A 17,237-nucleotide genomic window follows, 5' to 3' on the forward strand; every position below is an offset into this window, starting at 1 on the left:
AATACTACAACTCAAGTTATATTCTGAAAAAAATAATATAAATATATTTACTTATTCAATATATTTTTTTAATATAATCCTGTATGAATTTTTAGATTTTTTTTCATTATGAAAAAACACAAATAAATGTTTCATGCATATGTATATTGCAGTCCTTAAGAATACTCTGTGACTCTGTATGTTAGTGCGTAAGAGGGGGAAACGGAAAGAGGAGCGCAAAGGGTCAGTGAGAGAAGAAACAGCAAGAGATACTAGAGAGAGAGAGAGATACTGGGGATCACAGGGATTTAGTCAGGATCAGATAGTGGTTGCAGAGCTCTTAAAACATCTGCGTTATCTTGACCTTCCCCTTAGACCCTTCTGCACTGTGCATGTGCTGCAAAGAGTCAGCTGCTAAGATCCTTCCTTCCTCAGCTCTAAATCACACACACACACCTGCTCACACTTACAGGTACACACTTCAGCCTCTCAGAGCTACGTTTAAGGCCTATTCACAGTATCCCAATATAATCATTAGTACATAATTTACTCTAAAACCCTATCACTCCATTTTACATCCATTGTACCATTTCATGAGAGTGCAAACATATCAGTTTACATTTTAGCATGTATTTTGCATTACAAGTAAAATCGGTACTACAGGAAGAGTATATTTTGCAAAAGGCAAGTAAAATCTGTGGTGTCAGATGGGTTATACTGTGCATTAAAGTGAATAACATCTGTATTGTCAGACGGGCAGAACATTGCATTAAAGCACATGAATAGCAAGAGCACAATTTCTTTTCATTCAGCTATGCAAAATTTTTGCTCAGCTCAACAAAAATTTGCTTTGCAAACTGTTTTGGGGGAAATCGTTGGCCATTTTTTTTGCCACTCATAGTCTGAGTAGCATTTAGTGGTTGTCCATTTTAACTTTGACTATAACTTATAAGCACTCATATACACTCCATTTCTTACACTTGCGATTCGATTAAATTAAACTCCGAACTTGATTCAATAGCAATTTATTTGGATATATATGTCAGGCAGAGTACATGTAAATTTTCTCTAGGAAAAATTCGACTGTGTATTTCAACATTTCTTCTGATGCTCATTCATGTTTATTTCTATCCTGTTACTATAGTAGTAAAGCTGAATAGATAATCAGTTCACAAGCGCTTTGTGCTGCCACTTCGCTTAAACTTCGCTTCAACAGCGATCTGTCAAGCCACATTAAAGAGTGCCAAAACTATTGTTTGAATTTCATTTAAAAAAAATTACAGAATTAATTTCATTTCAAAAGTAACGAAGCACAAAGCTCATTGCGATTTATTAGATGGAAGCCACACTACAAATAATAGTGAGGTTTTAGTGTGTTAAGTTTTGTTCTGCAAACAGCACAGACTAAAAAAATCGCTTCTTGGGGTTTAAGAATCAATATCAGTTCATCAATGTGAGAAATCATTAAAATCAAGAAATTTATATTTTCAACCTAGCCCTATAGTGCAACTAGACTTAGTACTTTATGACTTTGTGTGCTATTCTGATTTGGTAACAAGTTATGTTTCAACCACTTTTTGTGTGCAATCTGTTTTGAGCACAATCTGTTTTCTTTTGGCAGCCAGGTCTGTCTGTGTTGCAAGCTTTATAGAACATCATTATTTTTGTCTTTTTTGAGGTTAACTGCCAGGGTGCATATCTGACAGAAATTGTTCAAGGGGTCAAGTTGTTCCTTTAGGCGCTTTGAAGGGACAAGCCATGTGCGGACAGGATGCTTTTGACTTGAGATTGTTCCAGAGTGCCTATGCGCCTTCATTAACTGTACTTTCAACTGCAGGGACAAAATCTGTGTTTTCTGCCAGCTTTACCTGCACACTTGTTCTTAGCCAATTGATTTGAAGATGCATGTTGTTTTTCCTCTGACACCACTCTATCAACTTGAGCAGGAGACCCTCACGGCAAATTGAGCCTGCTGTTCTGTCTGTTCAAAACAAATGCAACAAAAATCAAATCCTATCTTTTTTGTAATTGGAGCGGAGATATGGTTGTCAATCTGCACAATCTGTGCCTAATACCCCTTTTTGCGACCCACAGGGTGCTTGTGCCAAAGCCCAAGATAAATTTTCAGCAGCCATGACTCAGTCTTCTGAGTCGCATAATTCTTCAGATATGATTCTTATTTGCTGATTTAGAAACCTTTCTTATTATCAATGTTGAAAATGGTTGTGCTGCTGGATATTTTAATGGAAACTATGGAAAGAACAGTCTTATTGTCACTTTTGATCATTTTAATGCAATCCTTGCTCAATAAAAGTATTAATTATTTCAATAATAATCATACCAACCTGATTATAAACTTTTGAATTTTGACATTTTCCATTTTATTATCCCAAATTATCCCACTTATTATGCAGCTTCTTGCCATATAAGTAAATTACGGTGGCCGAGAGAGCTCAACGCGCTGCAACTAAAGAAATGTGCTAATGGGGGGTATTGTTTCAAGTCTTGAAACAGGTTTGTGTTGCCTGACTTTGATGGCATGTATCTTCAGGACAGTTTGCAGTGCAGGATGCAATATTAATATTACATGTTTTGTCTCAAAACGTATATTTGACAGTGAGTTGACAGTAGTATTAGCTTGAGTTAGGATGCAGATTTACTATGTTAAATTTATGTTCATTAACAAAAAAACAGTAACATCTATTAAAAAAAAAGTTAACAACCTCATTTCTATTTGGTAAAATGTAATATTCTTACTGTTTGAGTTTTATTAAAATTAACCATTGGTCATCCAGTATCATACATTTAGATCATGATAACCAAAGATAAAACCAGGCATAGCCTACAGCACCTCACTATCATGGCAAAATGTAACTTATGGTTTATGGTATTTGTATGTAAAACAGTAGCCTAAATACATTATTAAATACTGTAATTATATTCCATTAGTCCTTTAATACATTGTCTACATTAATAATATAATACAATTCAATATGTATATCCCACATTTCATGGTGCCGTTATGGCGAGACACTAAAGGTGAATAGGGTAAAATTTTAAAATAATAGATATCACCATAAAACTTCCTCAGTTGATTACTTACACAAGTATAAAATATGTATTACAAGTTTTTGAAATGTGTATGTTTAATTATGCAAATTAGGCATTAACTCATTAAATATGCAAAATTGTGCATATATTTTCGGTAGATAGATCTGAACATATGATAAAACCAGGTGCAAAATTATTTTTTTCATTTTGTTTACACACAAGATGAAAAAATAATTTCAGAGGGATTTCAGGATATATGCTTTCATTACCTAGGAAATCTAAATATACTGTCCATAGCCTTAAAAAATAGATTTTCGCCATTAAAATGTCACATAAATTAGGCCAGGAATGATTTATTAACAAAACCCCTTTGAACATATCTTCAGAATACTGCAAAGTGTATAACTGGAAAGTTTGGTGTACATAGGTGCTACATAGGCTGAGATGTTTGTAGTAGAGAATGATAAAAAACTCATTTTGAGAAAACGGCATTTAAAGATTTGCAATGTAAGAATTCATACTTTTTTAGTGGAAACACCTATTTACAGACACAATATCTTATCAAATCATCAGCAACAACAATACACACCACCTAAAACACATACAGACTTAAAACACAGCATTTATGGCCTTCAAATGAACCCCAGTCAAAAACACACATCAAAATGTCAGAGCACGTCACATGATGCATCTGAACGATTCACGTTGTCAGAAATTGACATCAGCCAATGAGATTTCGCTTTTAGAGTTAAATGCCCCATTGTACTTTCACGATTGCGATTGGTTGCTGATATAGGAAATTACCATATTTGGATCCGACAACATTGTACAGGAGAGAGAGAGCTTTCTAACGGTACATGTGATGACAGTGTGCAGACAGAGATCGTGTAGCGCTTCTCACTGGATCTCGTGACGAGACCGATCAGAATGACTAATTAATGTTTAAAATTCGAACCTTATTGTAAAGTATAACATACTAATTTATGCTGGCGGTTTGTTTAGTATTGTAGTTTGTTACCTCAACAATCAGTGAAAAGGTATGTCGGTTCTGGTCGTTATTCTTTGGGTGAAAAAATGCTTAACATTAAATGATTTCCATTAGAATTGAGGTTACAGAGCTTTTTTTAGAAAAAAACATCATGTGATTGTGACCCTTCCCTGTGTATGCGCGATTTAGATACTGTAGGCCTTCAGGGAATGAGATTAAAGGGGTTTTACCTCATGAATGGTACATGGGCCCTCAGGGACCGCTTACCTTTCCATACGTTTAAACTGAACCCACTCAACGCTGCTATCAAAAGTCAGCTAGATCAAAAAATAAGCTCCCAGCCTCTTCTGGGAGCTCGATATGCGTGTTTGTGTTTGTTAGAGAGAGACAGGTAAGGGGGAAAAAACAAATAGAGTTGCAGGAGAGATTGTTGCAGACATTCTCTCTCTCTATAGGCCTTGCCCTCTGTGTTTGAAAGCACCACGCTAAGTGCTTTCGAGATTAGAACGATACGAAATGAGACCAGACGGGTAATAAGACAAGCTCAAGCGCAGGTGCGAAGCCACAAGTGCTCATGACCCTCCATCTACATCGCAGTTTAATGCAATCATGCGCATACACACGTTTAGCTTCCTATCACCTCTCCTGTTGAACGTAATTACCCAGCAGTCCTGTACTTATCACGTCTACAGGCCAGCTAAACTACACAGACACGCACATTTAGAGGGAACAAAGTGCTTTCTGTAGTTCTGAATGGATGAACAGGTCATCCCAACCACACACACACATACATATATTTGCCTCTGTATGGCTGAGGAGAATAAAATGTAATAAAAAATCCTGAGTGGGATTTCATTTTCATTAAGACCAATTCCCTCGAGATCCTGTAGGTCTTGAGTCTTTTTCCTCCTCTTATACATCATGTCTTCTAACAGGGACTAATGATGCTCAGTGTCTGTTCAAATGAATATTTTAGAGTTGGCTAATGAGGATGAGAGAGAAGACACGCTATTGGAGAGATAAAAAGTACGAGAGAAAGAGAGATTTATGGAGGTAAAGTGGTGGGCGGTTGAACATTAGGCCACACTAGTAGGCAGCCGCAGCACTGATGCACTGTGGGACACCGGACGGCAGACATTAACACAATGGCTGAGAGCAGACCCGAAGAGCGTGTGTGTGTGTATGTGTGGTCTTGGTAAACCCTACATTGTGGGGACAAAATGTACCAGAAATGTTTCAACTTGTGGGGAATTTTTTTTGGTTCCCATGATGAAAACAGCATAAATCATACTAAATTATATTTTTTGAAAATGTAAAAAAAAAAAACATCTGTGAGGGTTGTGTTTAGGGGTACAGAATATATATCAAATATTGTTACAGTATAAAAAATGATTATGTCTAGAAAGCCCCCATAAAAAATGGAAAACCAAAATGTGTATGTGTAATTAACAGTTTGGGGGCATATAAATCTGACAAAACATCTCTTCAGTTGGACAAATTATTAATAAATAAAGATAATAGTTTTTTTTTTTATTCTAAATATATAAGTATAAAATAAAATAAAAAATACTTATAAATTAATAAATATTACTAAAAAGTCTATAGTACATCCATATAGATCCATATAGTTTTATCATTTTTATTATTCGTGCTTTGTCTTATTTATATTTATATTTTATATATATATTTTATATTTTTGTCTTTTATATCTATATAGTTTTTATTAAGTTTTAGCAATTTTAGTACTTAAACTTTAAATGAAAACGATAAATGTTGCCTTTGCAACTAGTTTCATTTTTTATATATTTAATTTTATTTCAGTTCTATTTAGTATTCTATTTCAAGTAATGTTCAAGATGTTTTTATTTTTAGTTTTAGTTAACAATAATAACCTATGTTTAAATATATTACTGAGGGCCAAATTTGTGAAAACATCCTCACAAATACAGTGAAACGTGACAAAAACTGACTTATGAGCCCATTTTGGAGAGGTTCTAAGTATCTGACATGGTCATTATTCACCAAATTCTGTTTGGATCGAATCTAATGATGTCAACAGGTTTGTGCGAGATTCAGAGGCAGTATAAAGTAAATTTCCTTATTAGTATCCTACATCTTCTAATGTCTTTGTGTGTGTGCATGTGCATGCTACAGTGGCTTTTGTTTTGGCTAAAGCAGAGCTCTGTGAGGATGCATACGATTTGTAGCTTTGTGGAATTAGCATAGCAATACTAGCATTAGAAATGTCTTTGGCACCTAATGCTGATGTAAAAGTCTCTCTCATTGATCAACCTCTGTCACTGAAACTCACATTTGTTGATGTACTGACCTACAGAATCCCAGCAGATCAAGATGAAATCTGTTTTCTGTTACTCCCAATAACACAGCACATCAGACATTGATTATGTGGAAAACAAAAGAAGATATTCGGAAAAGAAAAAAAAAATCGGTCCATAAAATGTTGTTTTGGACTTCCACTGAAGAAGAAAGTCATACAGTTTGGAAAAACATCATAATGAATAAATGAATTACATAAAAATTACACTTTTGGGTGAACTAACCCTGACACACTTTGCACACTGGGCACACTGTTTGCACAGATCTATGCAAAAACAATGTGATGCAAATTGTACTTCATAAATTTGTTTATAAGAATGTTTACTCCTGCCCTACACCAATCACCTGAGAAAAGCACAGAAACAACATGATTTTCAGTTGAATGTAATTGTATATTCCAGATAGTACTGATTACAAAACTCTTGACAAATCCCTGTATATTTTTCTTCAAATTTAGTTTTCTTATTACATTCTGATTTGTTATCCATGGACAAAGTGTATAGATGAAATCTAAAACACATCCAATCCAAAGGACTTTGATTGTGTTATGCAGTCAGGGAGAATGGAAATGCAGATTGTTTTCTAAGATGTGGAAGAAGAGAGAAAACAGGAGTGGAGGAGAGAGAAGAGCAGTTAAAGAACAGAAGATACAATAGGAATAGAGGCATACAGACACGTGCTTAACATGGTATGGAGTTGAGCTACTGTAGCCTATGTGACCCCTCAGGTCCTACTCACCCCGCTCTGTGCGGGCCTCAAACCCCGGTCTCCATAATACACGCTATCCCACACCGAAATTCAAGCCCTGTAACACCAACAATATTCATCCGGAGCAAATGAAATGAAAAGAGTGAGTGAAGGGAGGCGGGTTTGTGTCAACTCACTGTCGGAGAGATGAGAGAGTGAGAAAGCGCAGCTGGTATGGTGTACCTATTCTGCGGAAAAAGGATTATTGGAAGCGTTTCAGATATTTCAGTATCGATATGCATCGAAAAATTTATGTTTTTGACTACACTACATTGCACATAGTTTATTATTTCAGATGACTTTTCAAAAAACTACAATTGAAAAATGTACAGGATGTATATACTTAAATGCAGCAAAGTGGCTAGTGGGAGTGACTGCGTTACACGCCACTGCTAAAATTTGCCTTCTGATATCATTCTAATAAAAAACATTTCTTCTTATTATCAATATTGAAACAGTTGTGTTTTTTTATTTTGCGTACAGTATTTTTGAGGAATCTTTGATGAATAGAAAGTTCAAAATAAGATTTATTTGAAATAGAAATCTTTTCTAACATTATAAATGTATTTACTGTCAATGGTGATCAATGTAATGCTGAATAAAAGTGATAATTTCTTTCAAAAAACCTTTTGAACAGTAGTGCATGTTACTAGACAAAATGCAAATAGTACCCACCATTAGTTATTTTATTTAATTATTTATCCGATAATGACAAAAACAGTATTTTTTGTGGTTAATGTCTTGTTTGATTTCTGTCTGTCTGCCTTGTCCTAAGCTGAAGTTCTTCAAATAAATTAACCTAGCCTTGCAAACTGGAGTAAAACAGTTAAATGTGTTCAATAGTAAGCTATGCAAAACAGTTTAGACAGTTGTGCTTACTGATTTGAGAACAAGTACTAAAATTGGAAAACCGGCAAATCATCTGAGAAAAACATACTGTTTTGTTCACCAAGCATCACATTACGACGTGTACATTGCTTGACAGCTGCGTGGCACACATGATGGAACAGGACAGACAGAAGAATTATTTCCAAAACTGTAATCAAATGAGATGTTCTAATTCATCTAAACTCATAACTTCCTTCTAGACTCACAAAACAAAATTACCCATCTGTCCATCTGACTGAGGTTCTGTGTGCCTGTGTGAATGGTGCTTTGTCTGACAGCTTGTCACAATATAAAGAGACTGATGTACTGTAAACAAGCCAATATATATGTGCTTATGTTAATCAAGAGAAATCTAAATATTATAAGCTGGTCAGATCACATTTGTATGGAAGTAAAATAATGCCAAATGTTTTTGAAATAAAAAGCCTGTTGAATTGCACTACTTGAAAAAAACATGCATTGCATTAACCATGCTTGTATTTTAATGCATTAAATTTTTAGGGCTTGCATTTTATGGGCTGAAATTCAACATGGTTGTATATTTAAGCTGTGAGTATTTCAATTCAAAACATTTCAAACACATTTTCATTAATAAAAATTCAATAATCCATATTCACCTTTCATATTTCACTTCCAAAATATTCAAACTGTTTAAAAATACAACCTATAATATTCAACGGGCAATTTTCGGTCCATTTTATTTCACTTTACAAATTCGCTTACACAAATTCAGTGGTTCAAATTCGACAGTAAATTCAACATTGACATCCAGGAACTGTAGGAAAAGCAGTAGATTACTGAGCATACTCTCCATCTGCTGTTAATCAACCTCACCAGCAGGGGGTGCAAGCACGTGTTGTTGACGAAGACCAGAGCAAGTTAGAGCAAGCCATTCAGATTTATAGAAATGTAAGTGTATTTGTGAATATAATGAGGGCTGTTTTTATGTTTAATTCAGTGCCTTCACTGTGTAGCCTACATGCATCTTTCTCTACCGTGAGCGAGATTATAATGTTATTCCCCCGATGCTGATGTTACATTTGACAAATGTTACATTTGAGGTAGACATATATTTCTATTGGTTGTTTAGTTGCCTTAACTTTATATCGTGGCGATGTGGTGCGCGGGTTTCCCTCAATAATTCAGGATTGCTGGACATATAAAACGCTTATCTTAATGGACTAATACAGTGATATAAAAGACCAAACTCACACCTTATTGAGAAGGCTGTACTATATGGCTACAGGCAAGCAGATGGACTCAGAATATGAACTTAACGCGCAAAGTTTCACGCTGAGCGTTTCCCAGTGATATACTGGTTATAAAGTTGGCTTGACGTTGGACGTTCGCGCATTTAGGGACCGTCTCTAAAGTTTCATACGATATTAGTATAGGCCTGCCCTACACGTTTCTAACTTCAATAGCAAACTTCTATTTATTTGAATAAATATATTTTTTTTTATTAAAAGGTGTGCATCATAACTGACACCTACATGAACACTTTAAAGTTGGTTTTATGACTGTAAGTCATTCTCTTCCAATGCTATTGAAGTTAGAAACGTGTTTACCAATGTCGTATGTAATTTTAGAGACGGTCTCTAAATGCGCGAACGTCCAACGTCAAGCCAACTTTATAACCAGTATATCACTGGGAAACGCTCAGCGTGAAACTTTGCGTGTTAAGTTCATATTCTGAGTCCATCTGCTTGCCTGTAGCCATATAGTACAGCCTTCTCAATAAGGTGTGAGTTTGGTCTTTTATATCACTGTATTAGTCCATTAAGATAAGCGTTTTATATGTCCAGCAATCCTGAATTATTGAGGAAAACCCGCGCTCCCCATCGCCGCGATATAAAGTTAAGGCAACTAAACAACCAAGAGAAATATACGTCTACCTCAAATGTAACATTTGTTCTGTACATCAGCATCGGGGGAATAACATTATAATCTCGCTCACGGTAGAGAAAGATGCATGTAGGCTACACAGTGAAGACACTGAATTAAACATAAAAACAGCCCTCATAATATTCACAAATACAGTTACATTTCTATAAATCAGTTTTTAGGAATGAATGAATGGTTTGCTCTAACTTGCTCTGGTCTTCGTCAACAACACGCGCTTGCACCCCCTGCTGGTGAGGTTGATTAACAGCAGATGGAGAGTATGCTCAGTAATCTACTGCTTTTCCTACAGTTCCTGGATGTCAATGTTGAATTTACTGTCGAATTTGAACCACTGAATTTGTGAAAGCGAATTTGTAAAGTGAAATAAAATGGACCGAAAATTGCCCGTTGAATATTATAGGTTGTATTTTTAAACCGTTTGAATATTTTGGAAGTGAAATATGAAAGGTGAATATGGATTGTTGAATTTCTATTAATGAAAATGTGTTTTAAATGTTTTGATTTGAAATATTCACAGCTTAAATATACAACCATGTTGAATTTCAGCCCATAAAAATGCAAGCCCTAAAAATACAATTCATTAAAATACAAGCATGGTTAATGCAATGCATATTTTTTTCAAGTAGTGCAATTCAAAAGGCTTTTTATTTCAAAAACATTTGGCATTATTTTACATCCATACATTTGCCTCTATGCGAAAAACAGTTCTGTATATCCACTTGTCTCATTAAAGAACAGACATTCAATCTCAACTTTTTGACATAATGATTTGAGCTTGTATTAACTATAAAGATTATATTGGTATAAAAATAACTAAGAAATATCTTGATTTTTAATGCTCGTTTTACCTTATTTTAAATGATTTTAAGTCATCTTGAGGCCCCATTTAAAGTCTGTTGAGGCCCCTGGTTGAGATCCACTGATCTAAACTCAAACTATGACTAGATTGTGTGACAGCAGACAATGCATATATAAAAGTTAACTTTGTAAGGTCGATTCAAACGCCTGTAAAGGTGTACTTTTTTCAAATACCTCTGTTATTCCATGTGTATGACAGATAAACAAGGAAAAAAATACCAACTATACAAACTCGGTTTTGATTTTAGAGGGAACAAATGAAGCTATTTTTAGCTATTCAATCTCCTCCTCTGCAACAATGAGGGCACAAATTTGTGATTTTCTAGACAAACAAACAAACAACGGCTGGCAGACTTTTCCCATCATCGGTAGGAGGAAAATATTTTGATTTTCTCCATCTAAACAGATAGCAGGTGGCGAAATGAAAGACATCACACATCTTTTATAGACCCAAACGACACCAGCAGGAGTGTCTTTGATGTCGCAGCATTGTTCAACTAGCAGAAACAATAGCATCTTCCTCAGCCAGCATGCATCTGTCTCTCTGCTGACGGAAGTTAATTGAGATGGGAGAGACTATTTCCGTAGCGACTCTCCTGCAGATATCGCGATCCCAGACATAAATACACTGAGATGGCATCCCACAGACTTTAAAAAAAAAACTAACGAGAAGATGTCTCTTGGCCTAAGTAGTAAACTATTATATTTAACAAGCACATGTTGCCCTCCTACATCAGTAATATTGACTGTGTACGGATGTAAATATCCACCTAAAATCTTATCAGTGATTATATGAGAGACTCGGATGTTATACCCCCTGAAACAACCTCAACGTATGCTCCTTCATCCATTTTAATGATCCTTACGTCCTGATGGCGGAGACTAATTATTGCCTATTATAAAACTCAACAGCAGTGATAGAAAGGAGCGGAGCTGGTGGGACGTGTACGGCGGTAGTCTGGAGCTCTGCTTTATCTGCGTGCTAATGAATAAGTCTAATCTATCATATGTCTGGGAAAGCCCTAAGGCCTCCAGGATGAAAAGCTGCCAGTAAGTGAGCGTGCAGCAGTGTGTTTATGTGTGAACTGTGACTTTAAAGTTCACCACACTGCATGCATGTGTATTGTTAGCATTGAATTATGGGAGTTCTATGACTGTAAATATTTACTCTGACTGCTTGATTCCGATTAAATAGGATTTTTTTAAATTAACAATGATTGGAACACGTGTTCACAAATGTGTTATAATTGAACTAAGGCTAGTATGTCCACATTAATCCAGATACATTAAAAAACGCATCTTCTTCCCTACATTTTGGCTTTTCCTCCACACAAGTTTTTTTGAAGATGCTAACCCAAGTGGATGAATGTGAAAACGACGTTTTTGCATTGTAGTCTGCACTGTGAAAACAGAGGTATTCCAAAAAACGCATGTTTAGTCATGTGATGCATATTGTACCAATACACTGTGTCTGTGGTTGTACTGCCATTGCAGTGCCTGCTATTTGCTTTCATATTGTTGCTAAAGATACATGTTACTTTGTACAATCTTTATATCACATTCCTGCAAAGATGACCGAACATTTATTTGCAATTGCTGTCCCGCGTCAAAACATCTTGACAGTTGAATTTAAGATCATACATGGAATGACGATTTTTACTATGACCTTAAATGCACCTGTGAGTGGTGGGATATTTTGGTAATAAAATGATCATGCCAGAAGAATCGCGTGAGAATGTTATGTTTGGTCTCTCTGCATCTCAGTGAGCTTTTATGAAGTTTTACGGACGAGCAATTTTAAAAAACGTAAATACATTTGAATATGACTGCCTCCCTCCACAGCAAGACATTGATGAATACGAATACGATGAAACCGCGGCACAGTTCGGTACCCCAGTGCGCACCGGGGTCCGCATGAGAGCGTTCACATTAGCAATTCTTCGTGCGAACCGTGCCCCGTTCCAAACTAAACTGCTAGTGTGAAAGCACGCTAACATACTCCATGCTGATGAAGCAGCCAACTGATCTGACAACAGCTGCATCACAAACCTCACAAGTAAATGATTTCATAATGCTTTGTCTGTAAATTATGGTTTTATATGGATAATGTTTTCAAAACACTAACTCTTGTGCAATAGCGAATGGGCGAAGATACTGTTTCCTTTGCAGTGACGTTACCCAATCATAACAGTGGCTGTTCACTGAAAACTTTCAAGGAGCCGCCCCTTAAAAATTTATTATTTCAGACAGAGGGTCAGAATAAGGGTTGAAAATAATTGTTTTTATGCATTTTATTATTTGTGGTTGTTTTTTTACTAAAACAAATTTAATCAACATTATAAGTGAAGCTTTTTAACATATTAAAATCATTTTTAAAAATCCATGTCATGACCCCATTCAAATGAAAACGCAATTTTCAAATGTATCTGGATTAATGTGGACGTAGCCTAAGATGGTCACGGTCAGAGCAGAGGTGTCAAATTCTACTCCTAAAGGGCCGCTATCTTCAGTTCAGCTCCAGCTGTGATTAAACACCTGAACAAGCTCTTCAAGATTACTAGAGACTTCATGGCAGATGTGTTGGAGGGAGCTGAACTCTCCATCAGGAAAGATGGCCATCCAGAAGAAGTATTGGACACCCCTGATTTACAGTGTTCTCATACAAGCCACAATTCTTGCAAACCATCCTGAAATTAATCCAATGGCCAACAAAAAACCTTTTTGTGACAATGCGATCAACATGAAGCTGCAATGGAGCCATGCACACAATCACTCACATCGTCTCAGCTGCAACGGAAAGACATACTCTCCTCTCACACTCTCTATCAACCACACAGAACTAGACTTGCCAGAAAAAGGAAAGACTAATAAAACTGCATATAAAATGTATAGGGATGCACAATATAGAGATACCATATTAGGTATCAGCCAATATTCGAAATTATTTAATTTATCCATATCGGTCGATACTGGATATATATTGGCCGATAGTGGAAATGCATGCTCATTTCCTTTCATCTGAAATTAGATTACCTTTCCAGTCATTTGAAATTAAGAAAAATTTTACATCCTGAGAACATAAGCACAAGACATGCATCCTTTATACTGGCGTGTGCATGTATGTTGTCCTACCTCAGTGTGAACTGCTCAGTGGTGGCAGCAGAATTCATTAGTACTTGAAATCCCACAGTCTGTCCCTGTTTAACTGGGATGGGGGGTGCCATAATCTCGACGTCTCCATCCAGTCTAAGTCGTATTCTGGGCGCTTTGTTGTCCCCAGAAGAGAGAGTCACTGTCCCAATCCTCTGCATATCCCCTTCTTGCCCTACAGCTTTTCCTTGTGCCCTACCCGCTATGCACTCTTTTCCCAGGGTCTCTGGAGGAAGGATGGAGTAGTGCAACTCAACCGTGATGGGAACTGGTTCCTGTGTGCGTCTACGTGGCGGAGGAGCATTGAACCAGGTCGTAGGGATGCCAAGCTGGGATACGCAGATACCCATGTTTCCCTCCAGGCGACAGGCGGTTGACACAGAACCTTCCCCTGGATCACGGATGCCAACGACACGGATACACGGGAGTAGTTCCGCCGGAGGATCCATATCCTCCCATCTGCGGCCTGCCAGGTAAAACAACACCTGTATTTGAGGGCGATCAACTCCTATCCTCCTGCTCACCAGGTGTGCTCTCACCTTCCAGCCCAGCGTGAGGTGTGTAGAGGTGTGAAATGAACGTGGAAGCGCCCCCTGGAGGAGGTCTGGTGGTACTGGCGCCTCTGCAGTGAGGTTGCCATAGCTACAGTTGACTGACAACAGGGAAGTGGAGCCAGCATCGGGCAAGTGGAGAAAGAGAGGCTCGCTGCGTGTCTGCAAGCTCCCGTTACGCATCACTTCCTGTGTGGCCTCCCGGAGAAAGAAGGATGACTCCGCACCCTGCAGTTGACAGGACACGGGAAGGTATGTGGGCAAGGATGAGGAGAACCTGGGCACAAGATCACTACCTCCACCCCTGCTCTCACACACTGCGGAGAGAAAGAGAAAGAGATTTATCTGTATGTTTATTTCATTTCAGAGACACTTCAGATGTTTTTACAAGTCAAAATTGCTTTCTGTTATAATTTAAATTGTCCCCTGGTTTTTGTTTTATCTCGTTCAACAAGATCATTTATTTACAGAGAAACAAATTAAATTAAGGCCAAGGGTCTTTGGAAAGATAATTGTATAAGTGTGTTTAGAGAGTAAGTCAATGTTCTGAGTGCAACAGATGGTACAGCAACAGAAAAAGAGAAAGATTCAGAGAGAAAATGATGTACCGGTAATAAATATACACTAAAATATACAGTGTAATTCTTGTGATGACAAGGCTGAATAGCATCAAAACTAGCAATAACTATCTCAAAAGTAGCTGTTCGGTTGGCACAACACCACCCAGAAACACAAGCCTTTTAAGCTGTAAAACTTGAGCCGAGCCACAAATAACAAATTACTCAGGAGCTGTGAAAATGGCATCACAAAATGAGCCGTAACAATTGGCATCAAGCATGATGTGTACTTATTTGGTTGAGAAATGCCCATTTTTGCTTTTTTTAAACAACCTGCCTTTTCATTTAAATACAAATTTTCAACACTATGGTTTACCAGTTGAAAAACAGGAATCATTTGTAGCCCCTCTGGCTCACATTCACACAATTGCTTCCAACTCCATTGGACAGGATATGCCACTGCAGTGCCTTTGTGAATGTGTGTCTGTTTGTGAGTGTCAGGGTGTAATGGCGATGGTGGAAATGCCTTTTTTGTGCTCAGGGACGACTTATTTGAACTCTTCTTAAAACATGACCCAAAAAGTCAACAAATCATCACTGAAATTGAAATCTGTCATTTAGAAGACATTTGTATCCAACGCAAAAGGTCCCACAGGAGCAACTCAGGGCTAAATGCCTTGCTCAAGGGCACTACAGCAGGACTGTGACCTCAGTAAAATCCCATCCCTGAACAACTGCAGGATCAGACACCAAACTGTTCAGCTGCAAGACCACAACTTTACTTGATAACTGCTATGCAGGCATTCCTGACCAATGAAATGCAGTCTTAGTAGCCAGACCTTTGAGCTGCAGCATAAAGTTTGAAAGGTCAGAAAGTTTGTACTACTCTAGTACACACTTAATTAGTAACTCAAATAAACAAAGACATGTGGTAGGTACACTGGAAAACAATAATAATAATCTGTTATGATTAATAGGCAGCTGTGGTTGCCAGAACTTTACTGTAAAAAATAAGGTAGACACATTTTGGGTTTTACGGATTGAACTTAAATGTACAGGAAAAAAAACACATATTTAAACTTATATTTCATTAAGATGTATTAGTCCATACGCAGTAAAGGAACTTACCGTTAACCAATTAACAGATTGTTACCTTACCATTTTTACCACATTTTACCTTTAAAATTTACCTTTAAAAATCATGATTTATAGTACATTGTGGCACCCAATAGCTATCTTTTAAACTTTTGTTTACTGGCTAATTAAAATCTGTGTACCATAACTCCCACAAGTTGCATTACAGTCATGCAATCTGATTTTTCAGAAAAAGCTTGAAAGCTCTACCACATCTGTGCTCACTCATGCTTAATTAAAGCATAGAATCATTCACCTTTCTCTAAGGGTTTTTTTTCTTTACCTCTATCATTGTAAAATCCCTGTTCGTATTTACATGTTCGCATTTTCCGCTAAGTCTCTGATGGAGCTTATCAGATCAGTTTGCCAATCAAAAATGTAACACAGTCTGCCAAGCAGACGGAGTGTGCCAAATGCTTCAATGAATCAGACCCTAAATTTAAAGTTCTTTCCTGTTATAATTTTAGATCTGTACTGATAGAGCCAGTATGAGACAACATTTTGCTCTAACAGACAAGCACATGCCACGTGCCACATTTGCAGCATAAAAGCAGCTAAAGATGATTAAATGCAAGACCAAGGACAATTTAATATGCAACTAACTGCAAAAAAGACCGTTGTATATCAATGTATACTTTAATTACAATGACACCATTGAGAGTTAGATTTTGAATTGCAATTTTGCAACACAGAAGATTTCCCATTTTAACTTTCTTATAATCTATAGGCTAAACCATTTTTTTAATGTGCATTATATAAATATGTATCTGTCTGTATTTTAAGTGATTTGAACTGAAATAATCACAGACAATGGTGCAGAAAATGAAGAAAAAGCAAAAATAGAAATTTCAATGCAGTGCTGGTTTACGATAAATATCTTCCCACGTGTCTCTTTAGCATCATATAAGTTCCGAAAACTTGATAAATTAGAGAACGGGAGGAACCTGATACAAAACAATATCAGGTTTTACACAGCAAGAGTTTCGATCACAGCTCATTATACAATAAAATGATGTAATACACAATCTTTCTTATTCTTGTTTGTTTGTTTGTTTTCTCACTTATTTTTGAGATACAAGTACAAAAGATATC

General features: G+C 36.8%; 1 protein-coding gene across 5 annotated transcripts in view; it reads right to left on the reverse strand.

Moving 5' to 3' along the window:
• Positions 1–17,237, reverse strand: part of LOC306995958 (transmembrane protein 132C) — a 220,140-nt gene that overhangs the window by 126,661 nt on the left and 76,242 nt on the right. For 4 of the 5 annotated variants that reach the window (XM_079607992.1, XM_079607995.1, XM_079607994.1 and 1 more), the window contains one exon: positions 13,886–14,771. In XM_079607992.1, the coding sequence (XP_079464118.1) occupies positions 13,886–14,771 (886 nt within the window). Of the gene's footprint in view, positions 1–13,885; positions 14,772–17,237 lie in introns of those variants that run through there. The other variant, XM_079607996.1, reaches the window with a different exon arrangement.

This window comes from Phoxinus phoxinus (assembly GCF_949152265.1).
Source record: "Phoxinus phoxinus genome assembly, chromosome: 3".
NCBI lineage: Eukaryota > Metazoa > Chordata > Actinopteri > Cypriniformes > Leuciscidae > Phoxinus > Phoxinus phoxinus.